This window comes from Ammospiza caudacuta, chromosome Z (assembly GCF_027887145.1).
Source record: "Ammospiza caudacuta isolate bAmmCau1 chromosome Z, bAmmCau1.pri, whole genome shotgun sequence".
Classification (NCBI taxonomy): Eukaryota; Metazoa; Chordata; class Aves; order Passeriformes; family Passerellidae; genus Ammospiza; species Ammospiza caudacuta.
This window is the reverse complement of record NC_080632.1, coordinates 31,712,973-31,740,534: the sequence shown is the minus strand read 5'-3', so window position 1 is coordinate 31,740,534 and position 27,562 is coordinate 31,712,973. Positions and strand designations below refer to the sequence as shown.

General features: G+C 38.0%; 1 protein-coding gene across 4 annotated transcripts; it reads right to left on the bottom strand.

Annotated features, from left to right (window-relative positions):
* Window positions 1-528: 528 nt before the first annotated feature.
* On the bottom strand, window positions 529-27,562 carry UBQLN1 (ubiquilin 1). Of its 4 annotated transcripts, none has more exons than XM_058823348.1 (11): window positions 27,258-27,562; window positions 15,139-15,290; window positions 11,700-11,815; window positions 10,100-10,362; window positions 9,238-9,396; window positions 8,390-8,633; window positions 7,768-7,910; window positions 6,722-6,805; window positions 4,176-4,291; window positions 3,693-3,861; window positions 533-2,906 (listed from the first exon to the last, which is right to left on the bottom strand). In XM_058823348.1, exons 1-11 carry the CDS (start codon window positions 27,420-27,422, stop codon window positions 2,754-2,756), a joined length of 1,764 nt encoding a protein of 587 aa, XP_058679331.1. In that variant the 5' UTR covers window positions 27,423-27,562; the 3' UTR covers window positions 533-2,753. The 4 variants fall into 4 exon arrangements, with proteins under 4 accessions (XP_058679333.1, XP_058679332.1, XP_058679331.1 ...); XM_058823347.1 differs by having other exon boundaries at window positions 534-2,909; XM_058823350.1 differs by lacking the exon at window positions 6,722-6,805 and having other exon boundaries at window positions 529-2,906.

Here is a 27,562-nt window from a genome sequence, read left to right as displayed (position 1 = left end):
TGGTCTCCCGCATTCTCCCTGTCGACCCCAGATCCAGACTATCCACGGCAGCAGGACCAATGCAGGATCTAAAGACTGACGTTTTTCTTTCTCTTTTCCACCTTTTTCTCTCCTGTTTTACCCCAGCAATCATATTCTACCACTTCAACACAAGAAGTTAACTGTGAGATTTGGGAGCTAGTCTGAAAGTTTGTTGTAGAAGTTGGAGAGCTTGTTAGCCAACTTTTTACAGCTAAATAGTAGGTTAATTTCTGGAATTAAGGCTACTGTATAGACATGTAGACCTTGTTGAGACAGACAAGAATTTACAAGAAACCTCACACACACTTCTGGTTGTGACAGCCTGTTGGAGGCTAAGGACAGTAGAGCACATGTATTCCAGGAGGTTCACTGATGACAACTGCCCTCTCCAACTGATAAAGGAGCCAAAGAGGAAAGGTGCTAGGCTGAATAATCTCAGCAACAAGGAGCTGATGGGGAATGTGGAGCCCAAAGGCAGGCTGCAGTGACCATGAAACAGTGGAGACTGAGATCCTTGGGGCAACAAGGAGAGTGGAAAGCAAGATAACTACGCTGGACTTCAGGAGAGGGCAATTTGGCCTCTTGGAGGATCTCTCTGGTAGAATACCATGGGACAGAGCCCTGAGCATAGAGGGCTGGATGACATTCAAGGATTGCTTCCTCAAGGCTCAAGACTAATGCGTCCCAACAAAGAGGAAATTAGAAAAGAGTCAGGAGACCTGTATGGATGAACAAGGAGCCCCTGGACAAATTTAAAACACAAATAGGTAGCTTACAGAGCATAGGAAGAGGGAAAGGTAGCTTGGGAGTAATACAGAGAAACTGTCCAAACAGCCAGGGAGATGAAATTATTGCTGTTGTTGTTATTATTAGTATAATGAAACAGAGAGAGAGGAAAAAAGAGAAACAAATGATACACAGTGCAGTGGCTCAGCACCCACTGTCTGATGCCCAGCCTGTTCTCTTCAGTGGCAAATACTCCAGCCACACTGTCCAAGTTCCAGAACGTAAAAGCAGGGAGATGGTTAGGAAGGCTAAAACATTGACAGAAGTAAATCTGGTCAAGAACATCAAGAGTAACAAAAATCTTCTTTAGGTACATTAGCAGTAAAAGATTAGGGAACATGGCTCCTTTCAGGAGGGATTTGAAAGATCTGGTTATGTAGGACATAAGCTGAGGTACTCGATTTTTTTTTGCCTCAGTCTTCACCAGCAAATGCTCCAGCCTCACTGCCCAAGTCATAGAAGGTGAGAACAGGGATTGGGAAAATGAAGAACTGTACTCTGCAGAAGATCAGGTTTGAGAACATCGAAAGAACCTGAAGATGCACAAATCCATTAAACTGACACAAAAGAGCAATAAAAACCAGATTCATTTCAACTTCTGTTCTGCAATCCCTACTTCATCTAAGCTAAAAGTCTTCAACATCATCCATCTCTTATTCTCCTCTGTCCACCTCACACCGCAGGAGCTGTTAACCAGTTTTAGCACAGAAATGGTAAGTACTGCCAGAACTTGAGTTCACTCCAAGATAGACTGTCATCTTGATTTTTACGTAATGAACAACTGCAAACACACTGAAACAAGATGCTTAAAGATTTTTTTAATTCATTTATTACCTGTGCACAAGAGAAGTAACTACCAATAGAAACTCAAAAGCTATACAGTATTTTTTTACTTGGTGGTTAAAAGTAATTAGAGTATCACATGACCATGAATGAAAGTAATTTCTCCAATTACAAATCAGAATACATGTAAAAATCTCAGTGGAACAAGCCAAATAGCCATAGAAGCAATTCCAGAGCACAAGGCTGTGGCTCTTTAATTTGGACAATGACAAAAGTAATTTACAGTTAAATCTGTGACTATTGAAATAATGTTATAATGCAAGTTTCTGTACAGTTAAATGTAAAGAGACAACCATAACAGTAATTCTAGCATATTTTAACTGAAGTTGCTTAAGCATTTTTTCTGAGATAGTTACCAAAGATCTTGGGCAGTTCTACACCAAATTCAAGTCCTATGATGTTTTTTTTTTTTTTTTGTCAGTTTTTTTGGAGTTTTTTGTGGGTTTTTTTTTTTTTTTCTTGTTTGTTTTTTGGGGTTTTTTTTTTTTTGGTGGGGTTTTTTCTTGTTGCTTTGGGGGTTTTTGTGTTTGTTTTTTCATTGCTTACAATTTCACTCTATTATATTGTGTACATCTCTAGAAATGAGCCATCTCTGTTGTATATATTGTGTTTATACCTTAGACAAATTAAAGTAAAAGATGGTAGATTACTCAAGTGGTATAAATCTTCCAGCATTTTGCTAGTCAAGAGAATAAAACATGCTTAAATCACAATAAGCAGTATTGGTACCCACAGCTTCAATTAATTTGTTTCCTTTTTAATGTGTAATCTACATAAATTATTATTGAAGGATACTGTTTAAGTAGTAAATAAATTGGCCATTTGTAGGTCAGACAAAACTTGTTCATCCAACTGTGAAAGCTGACACTGTTTCCAAAAAATCACAAATAATGCTGAACAAAAGAATTGATGCACTCAAAAGTGAAAATGCATTGATTCCCAATGTCTGAAGAAAACTACTGCACTCCACCTTCAAATGCATCAGATTGGTTTTAGTTATATAACAAGACAATCCCAAGAGTCAGAATGAAATAAAGCAATCTGAAAGATTAAAGAGCTGTTATCAAAAATAAATTACATTTTTCAAGTTAAAAGAAACACTGCTATGAAGGCTGAGAGCCAAGCAGCCTTTCAATAGCTGCATTGATGTCTCCTCCTGTTGCTATTAGTGCTTGTAAATTTGCTTCACGGTTCAGAAAGCCCATTGCGCTCAGCTGTTCCAGTTGTTGCTGAAATCGAACTTCTGGATTTTGTAACTGCTAAGAACAAAATTTCAAGCTATAAAAGCATAATACATATTTAGCAAAATACACAATTTAAACACAGGTGGGTTTGGCACCACTCTGTCTTTTCTAATTTTTGACTACACCTTTTTCAAATTCCAAAAAATATATTCAGATAAATTCAATTAGCAACTAAAGAAATTTTTTTTAACAAGTCAGCAACATCAAATTATCTACACTTACATACCATTCCTGAACTCCAGGAAAAACTGACTAATAGTGGAGGAGTCACATTAAATTTGGTACATGTATGTCCATGAACCGTTTCTTAAAGATATGCATATCTTTTTTCTAAAACAAAACAGAGTTCAACCTAGCAATGTGGAACAGCAAAGATTATGTTGTCAGCAATCTTGAACATCACAGGCTTTATTTTTCTTCAACATAAAGATGACCACTTTTGTAACACTCTCAAGTATCTGTTGACTAAAATTACCAAAATCCTGATTGTTAGAAAGCTTGAGTCTAAGGCAAACTCTTAGCTTTGCTTTATAGGAAGATCCTGACTACACAAACTCATGGCAAAATCCTGCATTGTCTTAATGATATGACCTTCAGAGGCATGTTTTTCATCAGGACAGAGGATGTATTTTTTCAGTATTTACTTGCACAGCTGAAATAGCACTTTTAAGCCTCTTCTACTGACCTGGGTTGACCAGAAGCATCCAGTGGGCTCTCTCCTCAACTACCTGTCTTCTTTCCAGTGTTTTACAATTAAGAATAAAAGCAAAAATATTTAAATATAATGATGTACATTACCTGAGCATTTGCACCAGCAAGTGCCTGCAACATCTGGTGGACAAACTGTTGGTGACCAGGTTCAGCAGTTCCTGAAGCTGGACTTGTATTTTCAGTGGAAACAGAACTAGGTACAGTGGATGCTGTAGAAGTTCCACTGCTTCCCCCTCCACCCAAACCAGGATTAAACCTGTATAAATTACAGAAAAAGAAATATACCACTTGAATAATAAACACTAGTTTGTCTCTTCTCATTAATTAGTCGGTACAAATTCTGTGAAAGAGAGGATAACAATTTGAGTAATGTACTGAGAAAAAGCCCAGAGTTATCACTGTTTAGAATTGCACAGCAGACAAATGCGACAGATTCTAAAAAAAATTTGGTTAAACTAAAAAAGGCAAGAGGATGAATCTTTAATAAAGGCTGTATAAATCTCTAAATCTAAAAAGAGTAACCAAAACAAGGGAAGACTTCCTGTCCAAATTTGTAAGATCAATTCTTACCCTGGTATAAGCCCCGGTGCTTCTGTTGCTAATGTCTGCAAGCCCTGCTGAATCTGTAGCAGAGCCTGCATTGCTCTGGGGTTTGACATAGCTGATAAGGTGTCAGGATTCTGCATCTAAGAGAAGGAGAGAAACTCTTCAGTATATGTAGATGTTTCAAGGTAATTTTTATTGCTAGATGTCTCATAGAATCTGACATAATTTCAGAACTTGGCTTTTGATTTTGTAGTTGAATATTACAGGAAATCCTTCAGTTATTTTTCTTCTGTGAGAAAACTTCCATAGAAGGCGATGAATGAACTCTCTAGATGTAGAAAAAGTCTCTTGAACAAGAATTATACAAGAGAAGTATTTTTCGTTACAGATTTCAATCTTTCAAAGGCTTCAAGACTGTGTTAGTACATTATTTTAGAATCAGTCTCCTGTATCATACTACTAGTAAGCAACAATGCTGAACATCATGAAATTTGACCAAAAAACACTGAAGAAAAAATACTAAGTTCCTTTTTCCTAGCTGATTTCAGATCACAGCAATTTGGTTGTGACTATTTGTACATATCTTATCTGTATTGCTCTTACAGCCTGAAATGTAAACAAACACACTGGAAAATATACCAACAAGCAAATGTATAATATTCAAGGGTTCTCTGTCGACTGTGACTTCTATTACAAATATGCTTTTACATCATCAAATAATTTAGAATGCAAATCCTTTTCATGTCTGAAATGAAATATCCAAAAGCCTAATTATTTTAGACACAAAACTAGTGGCTTATGCTCACCTTTGCATAGAGATGCAACAGGTACATGAAAAGCAATGTTTCAGTTACAAATAACAGGTTTTGATAATCAGACCAAAGAGCAGATAGGCTTACTAATCTGGGCAGCTTTCCCCTGGCAACTAGACCAGGTTTCTTTTGCTGAAAAACCACATTTGATTAATGTGGAAATCACAGATTAAGGTGAAACTTCCCCTACTGCAGAGCAGAACTGCAGCACAGGACATGAAGAACTCTGATCTGAGTGCCTAAAGAGACTTCAGAAGAGCAATTAATATTTTCCATTAATCTCTTGGACTTTTATCTTCATGATAGCTAAAAGTCAACAAAACAATGAATAGTATATGGAAAAGATAACTCAGATTTAAAGAGATAAACATTTTGGGGTCTCCAAATACAGCTGCTGCAACCACTTTATGAAAATATTTAAATCTTGACTTACAGTCTGATATTTGAAGCTGTCTTACATAAATGCTGGCCCAACTATTCTTAGAGCACTTAGGTGACCTGGATCTCATCTCTATTAATGTTATTAATGTTATTAATTCCAGTAGCAGCCATTCTTCCCTAATTCTGCTGGGCAATTGCCCTTAATTGCAAAAGATGTCTTCCAATATGCAGATTCCATGGTTTCTGTCTTCCAGTCCCACAATATAAACACAGGTAGATAAGCAAGAAAACACAAATTGAAATATTACCAACATTCTGAGAATATCCAGCTGTTTCTCCACACCTCACCTGCAAATCTGTTAATCATCTAACTTCAGACAGTGAATACAACAGAGAACTATTAGTGCAGATAAATTCCAAGGTGGTAATAACAGAAGGCGATACACAAAGGAAACAAGATATGATTCCTACTGTGCATTCATTAATTACCAATTATTCACAGATTTCAAAACATAAATGTACTGGCTCCTCAGCTACTACTGAGTCATTACAAAGCAGTGGCAATACAAAACACCACAGCCATTTATGTGGTTCAAACAATATAAACTATCTTCTGAACACTGAACATGCTACTGTAATTCATGTACATTCTCATTATTTTACTCATAAAACCTCCTGCATGCAGCGAGATCTTGGAAACACATATTTACAATGATTTGCAACGACTGCCTAATGACAGAATTCATGCAGTGGATTAGCTTTTTAATTCCTACAAAAATCTTGCTTGCTTCTATTTAGGAAACAAGTACTACTACACACTGTGGCAACTAATACTAAGCAGATACCTGGGCTGCAAACACAATGTTGGTATGAGCAGAAGATAATGGTGCAGCAATCTTTCCAGGAAAGACTGCAGAACCCACTTCTTTTAAATTAGCTAATGACTTAGGTCTTTCAAGATATGCTCGAGGACCTCTTTTCCAAATATTTAATGCAGGTTTGAAAAGCATGAGAAAAGCATACTGAAACTTTAACTAGCATTGTGAAAAGTACTATTCTTTTTAATTTCCAAAACAAATTTTGTCACAAACAGGCGTTTTCTGGCTGGTGTGCAGTAAGAGTATTTATTCCTTCTAAGCAAAGAAGCAAGAACAAATGTTAGTGGTTATGCTAGTCACAGACAACAGGTTTAACTTTTGAAAGAGATGGAGACATTAGCAAGAATATAATTAAGGGACAATCTAACTTAGTATCTAAAGCTAATGAGAATATATTACAGAATCTAGCTATTAGCCAAATCAAAGACAGGCACCAGTTTACCAAATATATTGCTCATTGACTTGAAGACCTTTATTAAGAACTAGTATCTCATCTTACTTGCTGAAGGAAAGTTGGAAGTTGTTGTCTCATTTGTTCCTGAAGTTGAGGATTTCCAACAAATAAAGGATTATTCAACATCATCTATAGGACAAAAATATTTAACTTCAAAGATCAAGCAGTAAAAACCACTGGAGGTTTTAAAGCAACTACGGATAATACAGTAATAGTCTATGAAAATTACCTCACAGAATAATAATCATCTATCTACTCCTTTGGCCAAAACTTTCTGAGGGTGTATGTATTTTTTGTTTGTTTTTTGGTGGGGTTTTTTTGTGGGGGTTTTTTTAGGATTTTTGTTTTTGTTTTTTTTGTTTCACTTTTGCTTCATTGGTTCCTTTTTTCTTTTAAGTGAATGGATTTCCAGATACAAATAAGGCAGTCTTGCAAAGTATTACAAGAAAATACTTTTCTGTTCAGCCTCCACCAAAAATCTAAGTAATAGCTTTGCTGTAAATATCACCTGAAGTCAAGGATATTTCCAAGTGAATATTTAGCACAGAAGAGGTAATATTTTTTCAATGTCAGTTCATAATCTGAGCTTCAATATTACCACTTTAAATAAAAATTCAAAGCACTTCTACACCACCATACATAAAACAGCATCTCTACTTTTACAGTGAGGCACAAGTCAAAAATAAGAAGTTCAAAACAGAGTAATATCTAGATAGGGCACCAAGTCTCCTCCTTTCACTTCCCCCAGACTAGAGAGGGTATTTATTTACCATTAGCTCTACCTTAATTCATAACGAAAGCACTTTTTTTGTCTGTTTCTAATGCTGGATCACAAGTTCACACAACCCCATGATGATTTCTGAAGCATATCAGGCATGGTATCCAACTACAAAGTGAAGAAACTCAAGGCAACAAATTGTTGAAAGTAAGCAGCTAATAATTTCAGTAATTACTTAGGAATTAACACTAAAATTACTTAGGAATTAACACTAAAAATTAGCCCATTTGCCACAGGCAATTTTTGAGCTTTTGGGTTTTGTCTTTTTTTACTTTAATACACACAATATATTGCTATACTAAATGCAATTTACCTGTACTGCAAGATCGGGATTCTGGCTTAACGATTGCATCATGCTTCTCATGTAGGGTGCAGACAACATATTCTGCATAAGTTGTGGGTTTTCTGTTATCTGCTGTAATAAGCTCTGCATTCCTGGTGTATTGAACATACCAGCTTAAAGAAAAGGTAAAGGGCACGTTAGTAAGCATTCTGATTATCATCAGAGAAAGGAGACTATCTAAACCCAGAATATAACCACTTGGTTTTCATGAGTTTAAGACCCTGAAACTTACCTCAGTGCTGTTCTATTTACATAGACACATCTACCCTAAAAGTTAAGACAGACATTGTACCGAACACACATTCCCATCAACTATTCACATTATTACCTGTTTTCCCATTTGCCTTAGAACAGAAAAAATACTACAATTCATCTGCAGAATCGCTACCTTTGTTATTTTAAGTATTATTATCACTTAGATTATTTTTCCTATTTTTTTTATTTTTCTTCAGAGGACTTTAACAACAGTAAAATGTTCTACAAAAGTAAATAGCAATAAAAACTGAATCAAAAACTCTCTGTCTAATGAAAGAATAATTTCAGTAAGTTTGCACATATGTGCAAATATAAACAGTTGCAGTAACAAACACACCTCCAAGCCCATGTCCCAAATTTGGTCCAGTTGAGCTCTGTCCCATTGTGCCTGAAGTGCTACTTTCGGCATTATTGCTGCCACTGCTCTCACCAGTAGTGACAGTATTTGTTGTGGAAGTCTGTGAGCTGGACTGAGGAGCCCATGGATTTGGCAGAGGATCTCGATTTTCTGTACGAGATGGCTGATTGTCCCCTCCTGCTGATGCATTGCTTACTAAAGAAGCAAATGGGTTACCTCCAAACTACAAAGGAAAGCAAACACTTATCATTCTACAAATTTATAAATCATACAAGAAAATAAACATTTATGGCTTCTAATCAGTTATACTCACCAGTCTACAGTAATTAAATGTAAATATTGTGAAAATACACTAACACTGAGAGATACTAGGACTCCCTCAAAAAATTAAATCACATTTCTTTTCAAAAATAGTGTTGCCACTGCATTGTATTTTGATCAGAGTAAAATTGTGTCTTGCATACTGGTTTCTGACTTTAAAATCTTTTATTCTTCTCACGTTCAGTTTAAAATTACTAAACACATCCTTAAAAGGATTTTACCGGACCTCCAAATCTTAAGGCACTAAATTAAAGGAATTAAAAATTAAGTAACAAGCAAATCTATTAACTTTAAAATAGCTTCTCAGTCACAAAAAGTGATAGCTGTATTTCTTCAGGCTCAGAAGAACACGATTTTTAAAGATCTTTCAAGAGTAAAAGGCTACATAACAACTTCAAGTTTCAGAAATTGTTTTGTCAAATAAACATCTGGACATTTTAATTACTTAAATTCTTTTATTAAATATTAAGTATGTCCTTTCTGTGTCATTTGTAATCTTTTCTTACCTGTTCCTGTGCTGCATTCAGTATTGGCTCCTGGATGTCTGTGTACATACGCCGCAAGGCATTGTATCCCCCTGGTATACTTTCAAGGTTGCTCAAAGCTCGGTCCTGGTTTCGCATCATTTCCTGCATCATTGCAGGGTTTCTAGCAAGTTCTAGTGTCTAGAGAAGTGGAACGTTTAATCTGTATTAATAAGAAATCCATTCTAAAGTGAAAATGTCAGCATTTGGTAATATCTCAGTCATCCCTGTCTAACCCAGTTTAAAATTATGAATAGAGCTGAATCAACCTGTCGGCACAGTGTGAATCAACACAATTCAGTATTTAGCCAGCATTCTACCATAATTCTTACTGTTTCTAACATCATTACAGCAGGCAGCCTATAATATGAAATTTAAAATAAATACATAGAATTTCAAAAGCATCTATTAATCTCTTTGGGTTTTGGTACATTTTGCCATAAGATACAACTTATCTATCTTCTAATTTAAAAAACATTTAGAAGTACCCACAGTGACACAATGAAAATATGCAGAATTTTGGAGAATTACAACTTATGGTAAAATTCCTGGCTAGACAACAGGTTTCAAGGGCAGACAGCCACATCCAGTTCTAGCCTCAGAAGACATGTATTCAGTGACTTTCAAAAACTATGCTGCAGATTTTCTGAAATATCAGTCTATTTTGGACATTAACAACAAGATATGTAGACACTGGTTGTCTATGGCAACCTTTTACGGATTTCGAGCAAGACTAAATACTTAAAGAATGTTCACACGCTCCACTAAGTATGTCCAATTCTGGCTCTGTCGTTTACGTAACAGCAGAATCACAAGTCATGAACTAATAGATCTTTTTACATACCTGTCTCATTATATCTGGATTATTCAGCATGTGACTGATTTCTGGATTTCTCTGTATCAGTTGCTGCATTTGAGGGTTAGCCATAATTAACTGCCTCATCAGGTCAGGATTTGAAAGCATGCTCTGAACAAATGGATTCTCCATTATCTGAACCATCATTTCCGGGTTGGACATAAGTTGTCGTTGCATCTGACTTTGCAGCTCCGAGAAGTTTGAACTATTTAAGCCCAGGCTACTCAGGCCTGCTAAACCTCCAAGGCCACCTTCAAGAGGATGAAAAAATGTGACTGACTATACTTCCAATCACATCCAGATTTTTTCTAAATACAAAATACTTGAACATATCTCATACTTCAAAGTAACAAAAATGAATGGAAAGTCCCATCTTTTTCAAGGCTGTTCAGGAGTTACTTTATTTTTAAATAAACTTTATTTTTAAATAAAATTTGTTATAATTCCAACAGCTTTTCTTCTCATTTTCCAAAGCCAAGATACAAGAAATGTTTGAGACTGGGGGCTTTAGGTCCATGAGCCTCCAGCAACATTTAACAACTGCATTTGTAGTAATCATTTATCTGTCTCCTCTTGGTTAAACTGTAACTAAGAGTGATATGAGTAATATTTCCAATTCCACTTAAATGTAAAACTTGTGTTCCTCCTGGTAATAACGTACCAAGAGGAAATTATGTTTTGAATTTTTGTGCTTTGCTGTATCCAGATAAAAAGTTTCAGAAAGTACTAAACAGACCAAAGAACAATTAAAACCCAAGAAATCATCTGCTTACTATAACTGGCTTTTCCAATTCTACTTCTTCCCCACTCCCAAATGCAAAACAAAAGACAAAAAAGAATGAAACAAAACCCCACCACAACTATGGAAACAGATGATAATTTCTAAATCAACAGACTGCAGCCTCTTCATTCATAGAAGTGAAGACTCTTAATACTATCAGACTTGAAACCTGAGAAACAGTTAATTGTAAGATTAGCAGCAATTTTGTTGCTTTTATTGCAGATCTTGGCTTCATGTCACAGGTCCAAACTTCTATGATTCATCTGTATTCAGATAACAGGAATTCAGATGCACTTTAAGTAGTACAAAGACATTGGAAGGTGTTTCATTACCCATAGTGCCAAAATAAAACATCAGTAGCACCTTACCACTGAAGGTGAAATAGTACAAACCTTGTAGCGAAGTTTGTGGTGAAACACTGGAACAGTTTATCCAGGGAGGTGATGGATGCCCCACCTCTGGAAACATTCAAGGTCAGGTTGGATGGGGCTCTGAGGAACTTAACCTGGTTAAAGATGGCCCAGCTAATTGCACAGAGTTTAGAATAGATCACCTTAACAGGTATCCCTTCCAACCCAAACTATTTCATGATTCTCTGTAAAACTAATGAAACAACTCTCCTTTGGTAACTGACTGATCAGAAACCTTCTACAGCCAATTGAGTATATAACTGTAATTAATTTTCTGGCTGATGTGTTTGTTTGGGTTTTGTTTTTCAAGTTTTGTCTACATTGTGATAAATGTTTGGGCACAATTAGTGGAATCCAAGAGAAGATACCCACCATTCCACATAACAAATATTCTTACCCAAGCCAAAGGGATTACTATTTGTTGATGCTGGCGTTGAGGTACTACTGCTTGATGTTGATGTGGTAGCAGTACTCCCAGAGGTGTTTGCCTGTTGAGTTGGGTGGTCTTGTGATCTAAAAAAGCAATTTCAAAACTTTATGTAGAGTGTAACAAGTTATTTTAAGTAGTGCCATTTGTAGCTAAAGTATTTTACTTCAGAATCTTAAATTACATTTAGATTCTTGGTCATAACCCAGGGATAACTCCAGTTATCCCCACATGGTTTCCTGTAATAAATCTTTCTCAGACACCTGTTATGTCATCAGTTTTTCAGAACAGTAGTTTTATATAGTGAAAAAACAGATAGGTATCACTGTAGCTATTACCACCTTCTCATCCTACCCCATGACGCTTGCCAATTAATTGTTTTCTCTGTCCTTAAGGATCCATGTCTTATTTCACTATACTCACATACTACTGATAACATGCCCACACCTTCAAGAAATAAAGCCTGACAAATTTAATGCAGAATTTATTTCATGCCACATCTCCAATAGGATGCTTTATTGAATGTGAAATTCAGTTAATGTCACATTTTATTATAAGACAAATCTCAAACGCTCAAACCTTTCAGACTTCAAAAAAAGGCTGATAATAAGATCACATGACACTAAAGCCAGCATAATTTAGCACAGGCACTAAAGCCTGCCCAGGCTGTGTACTCATCACACTCTTCTACTGCAGGCAGAAAGACAAATGCTGCCATGCAGTAAAAGAGATCAAGGAATTGAGCTCGAATAAAGTTAACCTGACCTCTCTGTTCTAAAGAAAAGAGACTGCTTTGAAATCTAAATCAATTCTCCACTGTGGTTCAACAATCAATAAATGCCTATATTTGCAGTACTACAGAATAAAATACTTTTGAAAACTACGAATTCAGACATCACAAAAAGATTTGAGAATTTGGCAGTACACTAGACTCCATACTTCAGTTCACCTTGGAGGACCTTCCTCCTATAACATAACTCTGCACTTGCTCCACTCAAGCAAACATCAGAAAAAAACCCCAACCATACAAAAAAACCCCAGAAAGATGCTTTAAAGCATAGATTCTCCTGAGGTTTCTAAGAGTTCTTTAACTTAATTATCAGCAACTGCAAACTTTGAACACAAGATGACTATAACTGGCCAAGCAGCTGTAACTTGAATGAGAAAGATTATAGACTGTATACTGATTGTGATTCTCCTGCTAGAGATATTGAGTTTTCTTTTATCTAGAAAATATGCACATCTTTCCTCCAAAAGCAAAGTAAAAACAAGAAGCATCAAATCCTATTTGTATTTTCAGCTGAGAAACTATTTTGAGAAGCAACTATGCTGCTTTATGTAATAGACATTAAAGGTTCTCAAAAGTGTGACAGAAAAGTAGGTGACACTGAAAGCTGAAGTACAATAGTGCTCCCATACAAACTGGAGCATATTCTTTGAAGATTAAGGTTCATGTGAGTTTCAAGCCTTTGAGCCTTCAGTCTTTCAGCTATATTCCTGTCAAGTGCACATCGCCTTTTACAACCATTTTGCCATTATGTTTCCTCCAAGCACACGTGAACAAATGACACCTGTTGACCTAGAACTCTACTCAGAAATTCTATTTATCTTCACTGCCTATTGCTAATCACTCACTGCTACTCTAACACTGTAGAAGATAGGTAACAAGAGTGCACTGAAAGTCTGTAGCAGTCTAGAAAATGTAGCACAGTAGAAAAAGTAATCTTTTTTTTAACAAGCATGTGGCTGGGATATATGAAGATTCCCATATTGAAATTACAAATCTAATAACATAGTTTACAAGGGAAAAGATCACTTTCAGATCCAGTTTTGGAAAATAACTTTGACTTTTTCAGATACACAGCAGCAACAGTAACAGCAAGAGTCAACAGAAAAGTAAATGGCAGAGCATACCAAAGTACCTGGGAACAAATCAATCTTGATACTCAGGGCCAAAAATCAGCATGTTCCAGGCCACACTGGCAGGGTCTAAATCTTGTCTTTCAAGACAAGCATAAAATATAGATATTTTAGCAAGAATACAACTGAGATATTTCAGGACAATGCTGATTTACATTCTCTCCAGCAGGTTTTACCATGTTTTTAGTTTATTCAAGTAAAGCTAGTAGGTGCAAACTTCAATGCATCATTTGAACACAGCACATGTACATGCAAAGGATCTGTAGTTCTTAGTTCATACTTCATTTTCCCAATGATTCAAACATTCTGCAGATAGCAGAAATACAGCCTTCTAAAATGATTCAAACAAAAGCAGGCATGAATGAAGACATGGAGTGCAATGCTGATAAGACAGATGCAGGAACACTGAAAATTCCCCAAAAGCCACATGTTTGACATTTGCATTCCTGAGGGTTCCTCTGCTCAGAGGCAAAGTGCAAGAAGGCCCAAGAGGCAGGCAGGGGTGTATTTCAGTATGTAGAGCTACAGTAGGTCCAAACTATAAACCCTCTGAAGATTGTGCAAGTCAAAGCATCCTTCTAGTAGTACTCATGGTGCCTCTCTGTCATACTTAGGACTTCAGGCAAAAAAAGCAACAACAAAAAAATAGCAACAGCAGAATACTCACTCAGATGCAAAAAGAACAGAACTGCAGTATTGCCTAATACCATATTCAAGACTGGCATGGCTTGTATCAGCCTAAATTTCAGGTGGAGGAGGCAAAGGCAGGAAAGGGACGCCTCTGACAGTACAAACATGTATTTTGACTCCAGGACAGAGAACATAATCCTTCCAGGGCATGAATATAGAACTGAAGGTATCAATTTGAAAAAATACCTACATTGAATGTTAATGATACTAATTTCAACAAGAATTTGTATTTAATGCTAATGTTAGTAGCCAGCCTTGGCGTCTTGGTAAGGCCTTGAAAGGCAAAGTCTACTTCTGTTCTCTCCTACACTCCATGCTCTTTCCTTCAACATAAGACATTTTCACATCAGAGGGGATCCTCACCATAAACAGAAAAGACCTAAGTAGAACAGAAGCAAAACCACTTTCACTCTAAAAGAATGAACATGTTATTGACTAATAGCAAACTGCTTTTGAGGGATCTATTGCTCTACTTGTTGGAAAGATTTTTGGGCACTTCACTTCACACAGCTTGAACAAAAAAAAAAGCTATATAACAAAAACCAAACCCCCCCCAAAAAAACCTAAAGAAAAAGTAAAAGAAATATATTTAAAAACATAAATCAAAATAAAATATGAGATAAATTTTAAAAAACAGTGTAATTTCATAACCTCACTGTTGTCCTGCAGCAGCTGAAACTAAGGAGCTGATTAAGGTGATTTAGTCAAATCTAGTTTTGCCCAACAGAAAGCTATTAATAATACAGAGCACTTAAACTTCTCTAGAGGTAAACAGAAGACCACTTGTTATTAAGATTACCTGTTCTGTGTTTTGATAACCAGGTGAACAGTGAGTCCATCATGAATTCCATGCTGAGTCAAAGTATCTTGATCTTTTAAAATTTTTCCAGCAAATATCAACACAAGCTGATCAGTGTGGGACTTGAAACGTTTAGAGATTTCTTCCTTGAACTAAACAAAAAAAATTAATATTATACATTTATATAATTAAATACTGAACTGATATTTTAAAAAATAATTTAAGAACAAGCTGTTTTTTACATTTGCTATATTACCTCACTTGTACTGCATATTCTGTATTTCACAAACTAGAAATACTTTTGTTTCCTGAACTTCTTTCTGTCCACAGGAAGATGGAAAATATTTCTTTGCTGTTCAGAAAAGGAAATCTTAAGAATTTAATACCTAGATCATTAGTTCCACAAGTCGTGACAACAAAAATCTGATTTCTCTTGAAGACTACTGTGATTTCAATCAAGCATGCATCCATGATGTGAATAAATACTAGTATATACAGTACTTAAACACACCCATATGTATATACATGGTAAAGTATGCCTATAATTATATACTAGCAAGTACACATATACAAATGTGCATACCACTGAAGCCATCCACTGCTGAAGAACTGAAGACGCAATGCCATAAAGAGGATAAATTTGTCTAGACTTTTGCTTGAACTGAGTATACTCTCTCCTTAGATGTATTTTTGCTGCCTCCCTTCCACGTGTCAAAACTAACATTCCTTGCCACACAGACTAAAGTTATACTTTAAGTGGCTCTGCTTTCTCATTTAATGCATGACACGGCTACATAAAATGAAGTTACAGCCCAGGTCACAGTGAATAAACACATTTTTCATTCACTGAGAAATCATTGCCATACAAGACCTTTTACAAAAGAGACTGCTTACTAAGTGTTAACTGTCAAAAACACCTTAAATAATAGATTAACTTCATACGCTTTATTTTATCTTTTTTCCTGAGGCAGAGGAAGAAAATCCTCTACACATATGGAAGACAGAATCCTAAAAACATTGTTGAAAATGAACAAAAAGATCATCTAGTTTCAACTCCTCTGCCAAGGGCACGACACCTTTCCCTAGACCTGGTTACTCAAAGTCCAGTCTGGCTTTGAACACTTCCTGCAATGGGGCATCCACACCTCTCTGGGCAACCTGTACCAGTCGTCTTCACAGTAAAGGATTTCTTCTTAATATTAAAGAGGGTAAAGTTATTACCTTCATATCATCACTCCATGCCCTCGTAAAAAGTCCCTCACCATCTTTCATGTAAGTCCCTTTTGGTGACTGAAAGGCAGTTCTAACATCTCCCTGGAGCTTCTCTTCTCCATGATGAACAAAACTGTCTCAGCCTGTGTTGACAGGACATGGACTCCAGCCCTCTGATCATCTTGGTGGACTCCTCCCAGCTCACTCCAACAGGTCTATGTCTTCCTCTGCCAGGGTCCTCAGAGCTGGATGCAGCACTCCAGGTGGAGTCTCAGCAGAACACAGCAGAGAGGCAGAATCCTCCTGGCTCTCCCTGCTGGCCATGCTTCTTTGGATGCAGCCTGGGATACAATCAACTTTCTGGGCTGTGAGAACACATTGCTGGGTCATGTCCAGCCTCTTATCCACCAGCACCCCCAGGTCCTTCTCCTCAGGGCTGCTCCCAATCCAGCCTGCCTGTATTTGTATTTGGGATTGCCTCAAACCAAGTATAGGACCTTGCAATTGGCCTTGTTGAACTTTATGAGGTTCACATGAGCCCACCTCTCAAGCCTGGCAAGGATTGGCTTCCCTTTCCTCCATCACCTAATTCATCCCACACTGATTGGCACACATTGTTGGGGTGCACTCAATCCCAATGTCTATGTTACTGACAAAGATGTTAAACATTGCTTGCCTCTGTACCAATCCCTAAGGACACCACTCATCACTGGTCTCCTCATGGACAATGAGCCATTCACCACAACCCTTTAAATTCATTATTCACTCAGCAGTCCATTTGTCAAAAACATGGGTCTCCAGTTTAGAGACAAGTAATGTGGCACAGTGTCAAACACTCTACATATGTGCAGGTAGAAAACATCACTCACTTTTCCCTCATCTGTCACCACTGCAACACCATCACAGGCAACGATCACATTCATCCTTAGTGAAACTGTGTTGACTGTCACCAATCTTCTCCTTACCTTCCAGTTCCTTAGCATAATTTCCAGGAGGTTCCATTCCACGATCCTGCCAGGCACTGAGGTAAGACTGACCCTGAGTCTTCCCAATTTCCTTTCCCAAAAATATATGGATGTTCTGTTTCGCCTTTTCCAGTCTGTGGGAACTTCCATGGAGAACTGCTACAACTTTTGAAATATGATGGCTAGTGGCTTAACTACTTTCTTGCCCAGTTCCCTCAGGGCCCATGGATGTATGTAATCAGATCCCATGGGTCTTGAACCTGATCTTCTAGAGGGGATGGTTCTTCATTCTCCCAACCCCTGCTCTCACCAACTTTGACAGTGTGGCTGAAGGATTTGCTAGTGAAGGGAACAGGATGGGCATTGGAGAGTGGGTGCTGAGGCACTGTACTGTGCACCATTTGTTTCTCTTGCATTTTACTGTCTCTCTCTCTTGTTCATTACTGTGATTATTGTTATTTTTACTACTGTTATTTTAAATATTAACTGTTCTTATATCAATCCCTGAGTTTTACCCTTTTTTTCTTTTTCTGATTCTCTTCCCCATTTCACTAGGCAGGAAGAAAGTGAGGAAGCAGTTGCATGATAATTGCTGGCTGGGTTTAAACCATGACAGATTATGATGATGGAAATTCAGGCAGTTCTAAAAAAAATAATTTTGGTGTTGTTTAGGTCTTCAGTTTGCATAACATAACTAAGTAACAGTATATGTAAATTACAGTTAAAATACTTCATCCACTGGGGAAACCAAAAGCCGAAAGAGTTCAGCGTCACTGGCTGGAAAGGATGAGCATTTCTATCCAATTCTCCTAATGCAGTGACTCATCCTTTTAATTATCATGTAACAATTCAACCAACAATGTCAGCTCATTTGCTTTATTGTTCTAAATGCAAGTTTTACTTCATTGCAATAATACTACACTTTGTGGTACCACAAAGGTCATTCAGTCATATCTGGGCATAGAAAAGAATTCAAAGTTGTGAAAATAATGTTTCAACATACTTGAAACCTAGTGTGTTCATGGAAACTAGTTCACTGTACTCCTCTAGTAACTGAATACAGTAAAAATAATGTAAAATCATGTCAATTTTTTACATGACTATTACAAAAATACATGGAGAGAAACACAGTGGGAATCAGACTAAAACACTGGACTAATGTCTAGTCAGAGGCCTGGTTTTCCTAGGGAGAAAAGTAAAAAGCATCTTAACCAGACTGAGCTGATTCAAGGTAATATTCTCCTCAAAGCATGGCAACTTGAAGATTTGGAATTAATTAGAACAAATTCAAAGCTTGTGTTGTTGAAGGCCTTTGCCCAAATTGCTATTTTACCTCAAGCTATCTTGTTTACATAAATTTTTTTTTTGCTTTGAAATACAAAAGCAGCATAGTTTTTCATGTTGAGAACACACAGTGCCTTTTAGCAGCACACCAGCACTTCTTGTGTATACTTTCAATTTCATGCCAAATACCCTTATCTTCATAGAACTTTAAAATAATCACCATTAACAAGAGTTGCCTTTTTTTGTTCACTGTTAAGACACACAGAAAAACAATGCAACTCTCTGAAGCAATCTAGGACTTTCCATACACCTGCTCGACTTGATTGCCTCTCAAGTTTTTTTCAAGGTACAGATGGACACCATAAAATGCTAATGTCCAGTGTTGAACAAAATGCATACTGTACCTGACAAAGTAAACAATTTGTCACCAAACAAAGCAAATATCTGAATGTACATGAAGTAGAACAGCTGACTAAACCAGATATTGTCTTGCACTGTCACTTTGCAGAGCAGATCCATAATTTAAACATTAACCTATTAACATCTGACAACCTGGCCTTGCAAGAACCTGGTAAAGTGTTATTCCAGGTAAAGTGAAAGTATTAACATTCAAACTCTCCCTTGACATATTACAACCATATAATGTTTCAAAAGCTTCTGTTGACTCATTTTATGATATCAAAACCAGTAACTGTAATAATCTTATTATCCACTCACAAAACAAAGTGTTGTGATAAAGTAATAAAAAGAAGAAAACAAATCAATTAAAACATACTTTCCCAAATTCTCTAAACCTCAGCTTAGTAAGTCATACTTAAAAATTAAATTACAGTAACAACCTGGAAGAGGTCTTAGGCAATTAACATCAATTAACATCTGTTTTTTTAACAGAAAACAGGTCCCTAAAAACTTCAACTACTTTGAAAATATGAAGCTACAATTTTATCTAGATGACTGTATAAAAAAGTAAGGTTGCTGACTCCCTGCACAGGAAACTCCTTTTTGAACATAACAGAAGAGGCCATGGAAGCAAATGCTTGTACATAGAAGGCTGAACTGCAGTTTTCATTCTCAGCAGTCTCTCAAATAGTTCTACTACAAAGAAAGATTTTGAAACAGCATTACTTTGTTTGGCACTGCTGTTTCAAAACACACCCATAATATTTAAACTTTCAACTGTCTTTCCTAACAACAGTTAGTTACATGCACAGTTAAGCATATTGACTCAACTCCAGTCTGTTTTACACCCACACTGAGCAGTCTCAGAAGTAAACTTTTATGAGCTACAGCTTTCTTTCATACAACAGAATTAATGGTTACAGGTCGTCTTGACCCAAGAAGTAAGGAACCAAACACACTCACAGCCACAGCTGATAGCTGTGGTTTCCTTTTGGGATGAATCATGACCTGGACATCTTACAACTGACTTAAAGTGAGTCAGTAAAAACAGGGTTTCATTGCACAACTCTAGGACACTATACAGGAAAGAAGACAAGAATTCATCATTTCAAGCAGGAATACAAGCACTTTTGGCCCACAACAGATAAAGTATAGATAGAAAGAATGCACAAACTAAGGCTTCTATGTAAGAGTACCGTCCTTCATGTCTTAATGGGGTTACTATCTTATGGTAGCTTTGCCAATGACCCATGCTAGTTTCATAATAAAATTATTTCCTCAAATGCCTGCAATCAAATAAAACTCACAGAAAAACCACATTTCAAAACACAAAGTCAGATTCTTGATGAGCTTAAAAGGCTAGCAGCCCATAAAGGCAAACTGCAGCAGCACATGGTAGTGTAAAGTTCTAGCCATTTCTATTCCCTTCAGGGATTCTTCAACAAGCCACTACCAATTCACCAAGCCTTTGTTGGAGAAGCAACGCTTCTCCCCTAAAAGCACTTGGCAATCTACTCTCTCCCTGTTTGTTATGTACCTGATCACTGGCAAAGCAACACAAACTGAAAATAAGCACTGTCTTGGCTCAGGCCAAGAAAGGGTTCACATGGAAACCCAGGGCAGCAGGAATATTTCTGTCTGCTCTGGGGTGCCCTGACCCCCAGGGGAGCGCTGACTTTGACCCTCATTCATGGAGGAAGTTTCCTACACTTCAAGATAGACTAGAATCCACAGAAGTGTGAAATAGATTATCGAGAGTAGTGTAGGTGTATCACTTGGTGAGAAATTTAGGGTTTGGGATTTTTACTATGTTGTGGATGGAAGCAAGATGGAGGGCACAGGGCATCATCCTGGGTTTCTTCTTCACGCTTCTTCTTCCTTCTTCTTTGTGGGATTGGGTGGCATTTTGTAATTGGGCAGAAACATCTGCATTGTGGGCTCTGTGAGATCAGTTATTAGGTTAAAAAGGAAAATAATCTAGGTGTCAGTTCTTAATTGGATAGTTTAGTCTTAAAAGACCTTGCAACAAGAGATTGTTAGCCATTTTGTGCCTGCTGATGAAAAGCTGCCCAACTCACAGTAGTGAGACTGTTTCACTGATAAGAAATAAACACTTGAGTCTGAACATGATCTACCATCTCAAGTGCCTTCAATCCAGACCCAGAGAAACCAATAACTGCTACCACCAGAGATTAACTTTTGCAGAAGCCAGGAGGGGGCATGGCTTGGACCCGGAGGTTATTTTATACCACCTCTTGTCATTGACAGCAGCTGGGGAAATGGAAACTCTTCCAGGGAAGAGGGGTTCCTTCTGGCCAAGAAAACATGGTGGAGGGAGATGTCCAGTATTGTCAGTTATCAAGGGAGTTTTTTCGTGTCAATCACTGACTTTCTTGCACCCTTTGCCATTAGTATTGTTTCTGTTAATATTTGTTTTCTTATCTCATTGCTGTTTCCAGTAAATTGTTCTTATCTCGACCTGTGATCTTGACCTTTTGTGCTTCCAACTCCCCTCTCCAGCATGTCTTGGGTTGACTGACAACTTAAGAAGAGTGAAAAGAGAAAAAAGTTTTGTAAGTTACAGGACACTAAGATTCAACTTAACTCATTGAGGTTTTCGTGCTGCATAAAAATAGAAAATGCTTCAAATCCTCTTTTCAGTGTTATTTTTGTCTTGAAAACTCTCAACTGTATTCTACAACTCAACTAATTTATACAACATTCAACATTATTTAACAAATAAAGCACTCAGGCTCAGGGGGGAGAGGGAAAGAAAAAGGTGGCAGAGAGAGAGAGAGAGAGAGAGAAAGATAGAGGCAGTGTGGTTTGGGAAGTATCAGTGGGGTCACTGAGTTAGGAAGTAACGTTCCTAAAAAACAACAGGGTTTTAGAAAAAAACACAGTTTAGGAAGAGCCAAAATCAGTGTGTTACCAAGATTATTCTTGCACTTAATACAAAACACAGCACCATACCAACTACTAAGAAGATGAACTCTATTCCAGTCAAAACCAGAACACCATGTAACCATATCTTCCAAATTCTTAAGATTTTACCCTAACTTTACTCCCAGACAATGACCCTTTTAACAGAGACAAGGTTTATAGTCACTTATTGAAATACTGATTGGTTTTTAAAATCTTTACATGACACTTTTACCACAGCTAATTATTCATTAAGGTTTTCTATGCTGTTGGCAATTTTGAACTGTACACATGGCAATTTTTTAAAACTGTGTGACACCCCTGACTGAGGGTGAAGGATTTTAGCAAAACAAACTCGCAGGACAAATGCATCTGACATAGATAACACTTTATAAAAAATAATTTAAAATATACCTGTCTTAGTGTTATGCAGAGAGGTATCTACACAAAAGACACTTCAACTACTACTTAAATAGGTTTACTTATTTTACTCTGTTTGCCAGTCATTTATCAGAAAACACCTGTTGAGTACTATGGGCACTGATGCCTCTGAGTTACACCTAACTAAGCCAACAAAAGTCAACATACTTTTACTTCGGAAGGTTACTCTATAAAATAATCACCTACCATTGCTCTAAAACAATTTTCATATCACAAAATGAGGGGGGAAAAAAACTCAGGTTAAGAAATAAGTGTAATGAGAGTATATCACGAGACAGACTCCATAAAAAATCACAATGCACTGAAACACCAGACGATGGAAAACCTAACACTAAATGCTTAGTGTATTCAACTGCCTTGAGACACCTGAGAAAGAACAGAACCTGAATCACAATCCTGGAAACAAAAAACAGACTGGATTCCATTATAGAGTTTCAACCTATTTTGTTTATAGCATTCAGTAATCCCTGGATTACAGAAAAACAGTGAAACAGAATTGGATCATGTTAAAATAAAATTCCTATAAAGTACAGTTTCTTAAAAGGGAAAATATTACATAAAATACTAAAAGCATATGCAAACCAGGAAAGATGCTCCACTACCAAACTATCCAAATCTTTAACAATTTAACATTTACACCTGTGTGATCTGTATGAAGCAGAACACTACCAGTTTGGGATCGTGAGATCCAGGCACAAAAATGAAATCCTGGATTTATGGATTTAAAGTTTCAACCATAAACAGTACTGTAATTTCAATAAAAAATTTAGAAGCTCTCCACTTGACAAAAATCAGTAGTCTCAACACAATGGATACATGTATACTTAAAATTAAGCAACTCAGGGATTTTTATATGTAGTTTAGTCTAGTGCAGAAAGCACATTTATGTTCACCTACTTTAGAAAACACACTAGAAACTGTCAAATATACTGTTACTGAAAACTGTATTCCACACTGAAGAGATATTGTATTTAAAGGTTGAAGCTAAACAAAAAGGGGTGAAAAAAACCCAAATCCTGCAAAAGGATCTAATGGGGTGAAAAAACCCCAAATCCTGCAAAAGGATCTAATCTGTTTTCCGTGGAGCTAAACTCAATTTCACTAACTCTTTCTGACGGGCATTGCTCTGAAATTATCATAATAATCAAAGGACTGGCAATCATTCTCTGCAAGAACTGTAAGCTTCTGAAATTATTAGCACAGATTACTGTATTCACTTGTTGGCCCAGAAGTTAATAACATACAGCTAGACACGTTACTCTGTCTCAGAGTTGGAATGCTCACAGAATGGACAACTCAGCATCTTTCAGTGTGCTACACACGCACAGACAGTTATTCTGGACCAGTTATAATAAACCCACAAATACAGCAAATCTCAACACAGGGCACTAAAACAGCATCAAGAAGCATTAGCAAGCTTTAACTCTTCTAAAACTCTCTTATTCTAAATGATGAAGGTAAAAAAAACTAGTTTTTCATGTAACCGGTGCCAACACCTCAATACTCAAACAATTCAAGTCATCCACTAAGACTTGAGTTGCTCCTAAAATGAGTACACTTTTTCTTTGCATTCAGGCTTTACCAAACACATTAAGACAACTCTGCTAAGCAAGAAATTGCAAAGACTGTACTGCCATGAACTCAGAAAATAAACTGAAGGAAGAAAACACAAGACAAGAGATAAACCGTTTTAGTGAGCCGGAGTATCAGCACTGTCAGGGTCAGCTAGTCAACATATTTTACCCATCATGTATTCATTAAGCCTCTGCTCTGAGAAAGATCAGTATCATCCCCAGTCAAGAATGCAAACATTTGGTCCTCCTCCTAATACTGAGCCAACCTGTGCTAAGCACAATCAAATAATTTTCAAAGAAAAGACAGACAGACACCAATGTAAATCAACTGATCTCCCAGAGTAGCTTTGTACTTAGTTTGTTTTCCATACCAACCTGCATACTCACTGTTCTAGCTGCACAACACAGTATCACAGTAACAAATCTATTCTACTGAAGTCTTCCAATACAGGAAAAAAAATCTTGACAGAAAAGTTGCAGACATGGTTTACATTAATGGGGCAACATAAAATTTAAAATTTTTTTTACCCTTAAATTTGGCCCTGATGACACAAAATACTTTCCTAGAAAATCTGGGTTCATGTTCTAGCAGTATTCTGAAATGACCATAAAGAAATAACTCAATTCTTTAAGTTCTAATGTTAGCTATAGAAATATACTGAGGGAGTTTCTTTTGCTGGGTTTTTTTTTGGTTTTTTTTTTTTCAGCCGACAAGTTACTGGCCCACCTATCTCAACTGTACAAAACACTTGCTGATCACAGATGCATTTGAACAGATGTGCAACTTGCCTGGTATTTGAGACTAACCTATTTTCAAGGCCAGTTCTAGAAACATTGCATCTACTGTTGATGCTTATTACTATCAACAGCTCACTTTTGCAGTTAAAGAAAAAAAGCCAATATTAGTCACAATACAGGGACAGCGCATTTTTAGTGCTGTTAACTGCCTGGGACTTCAATCCAATGGTCAACCCAGCAGGGCAATCTTACTTCACAAGCACCAATTTATAACTGCAGACCTAATATTTTAACAACAGTTCCAAGAGAGACAACACTCACAGTTTAAGATACCTGTAGACAACAAAGACATCTGAAGCAGTGTCCTCTGTTAATTCCCTAAAGTTGCATAACTGCTTTCAGTAAAAATTCATGCTCTTGATAGGCTGTACAACCATTTCAGTTTATGACTACTGTTTATTTGAAAACGTGGCATCTCCACCAGTATTCAAATATGAAACAAACTGTTGAAAGTCAAATGCATTACAAAATTCACAGCCAGAGTAAATCTGTTTATTATTTCCAAAGGACCCAACTAACGGCTGAATGCTTTACAGGACAAACACAAATCTCAGGTTAGATTCAGTTTATGAATCTCTCTTTTGAAATATCCTAACAAAACAAAAGCCCCAAAACTGCAAAAACTTTTTAAAAAACTGCATTGAAGCTGCTCACAAATCTATGGAGAACAGAGAAATGAAAAGCACCCCTTTCAGACTGAGATTGCTGGGAAAGCAGTGGACAACATTAAAAAGCAAACACAGACATTTTACTTTCAGGAGAAATGCCTAGATCGAGCTTGCAGAGAGAGTAACTCACAGCACACAACATTGCAGCTGCCAAAAGACTAGAGAAGAAAAGAAAGCAGCTTCAATGCATTGGCAGGTGGAGAAAACCACAATGAAACTCAGGTCTGGGACACTTCTAGCCCAAACACTGATGTACGAAAGGAAAAAAACAAACAAACAAGCAAACAAACAAACCCACAAAACGAAGCTGAATGTAGATTAGACTTAAGGACAAAAAAAACCTGAAAGAAATACTAGCATTTTCTCTATTCACAGCAGCTAGGTGAAACAAAAGTCTGACAGTCTAGTTGAAGTGCTAGCACTACATTTGAAGTTTCAGAGCCTTTACTTCATCTTTTGTATCTCTTCTATTAACCTGACAGTGTCCTTCAGCTCACACTTAAGGAATGATGTCAAGTTCTGTATCTAGACGTTAGTGGTGCTTTAGGACATGTAATCTCTTTTTGATGAGGTCTGCAATACCAATAACACACAAAAAATGTGGAATAGCACAAAATTGCCATATTTAGAGCCATTTCAAGGAGAAAACTGGGAAATCCTATGGAAAATGAAAGAAGTTCTGAATCGAGGGATGTCTATGTGCTTTATAGGCAGGACACTGCATTTTTACATTTTGATAGCATGTATCATTTGCTATGATTTGCTGCTTTCTAATTTAAATAAATGAAATTTTAGTCAATACTTGCACAGCAAACCTTCTACAAAACTATAAGACTTGCAGGAAACAGTGCAGATGAATCAGCAGGTGTCACTAGTTCGAGAGAGAGGCAGCTGTGGCACAGGCTTTCACAGGGAGGCACAAAATCCCTAATAACTTGGTTATCTGACATAACCACGCCATGCTAAGTACCATATCCGTAACTAGCACATCAAAGTACAGGAGACTGCAGATTTTACACATACATTGCAAGGCTACAACTTCCCAAAGTTGAAGGCTGACTCACTGTTTCTAAAGACAGTGTTAGATCAAAATAAACAGTGGAAACAGAGAGATACAAGTGACTGCATATGTTTTCTATAGTCATGTTAGCCAGCCAGTGAGACAACTACCACCAAAACCAGTCAGCTCAACAGGACAACTCACAGCTAGAAAATGAGAGAAGGCTTTGGGGTGACCTAACTGTGGCCTTCCAGTACCTGAAGGGAACTTGCAGGAAGGATGAGGCAAGACTGTTTGCAAGAACGTGTGCTGACAGGACAAGGGGCAATAGCTTCATAGTGAAAGAGAGTTGGTTTAGATTAGCAATTACGAAAAAATTCTTTACTGTGGGGGTGGTGAGGCACTGGAACAGGCTGCCCAGAGAAGCTGTGGATGGCCCATCCCTCGAAGTGTTCCAAGCCAGGTTAAACGGGGATTTGAGCAACCTGGTCCAGCTGAAGGTGGCCCTGCCTACGACAGGGGAGCTGGAAGATTGTTGATGTGAGTTCACGAATGAGCTACATGCCCCTTCCGAGCCGGCCCTCGGCAGCGCAGCAGAGAAGTCGGTGAGGAGGGTACGAGGTGGCACATTTCTCCACTACCCCCTCCTGGGCCGGGATCGGTGCCGGTGCTCGCCCAACAGCGCCCGGCGCGACCCGGGCGAGCAAAAGCTGCTTTGTCACCGGGCAGGGCCCTCGCCCTGCACTGCCGGAGGCGGGAGCCGCGAGCCGGCGCTCCCCTGCCGGGCGGCGCGGCGCTCGGCCCCGGCCCCAGCGCGGCCCCGCCAGCCCCCTCAGCCTGCTCGGCCGCCCCTCACCTGCCGGATGCTGCTGGTCTCGGAAACGGCGAACTCCTCCTTCTCCTTGGGAGTCTTCACCGTAACTTTGATGATCCGCGGCTCGGAGACACCGGCGGAGTCGCGGGTAGGGGAGCCAGGGGAGCCAGAGGGGCCCCCCGCGGGCCCCTCCGCTCTGTCCGACATTGCCGTGTGCGGGCGGGCCGGGGCAGGGCAGGGCAGGACCGGGCCGGGTCGAGTCAGGGCAGGGCCGGGCCGGGCCGGGGCAGGGCAGGGCCGGGCAGGACCGGGCAGGGCAGGGCCGGGCCGGGCAGGGGGCCTGGCTG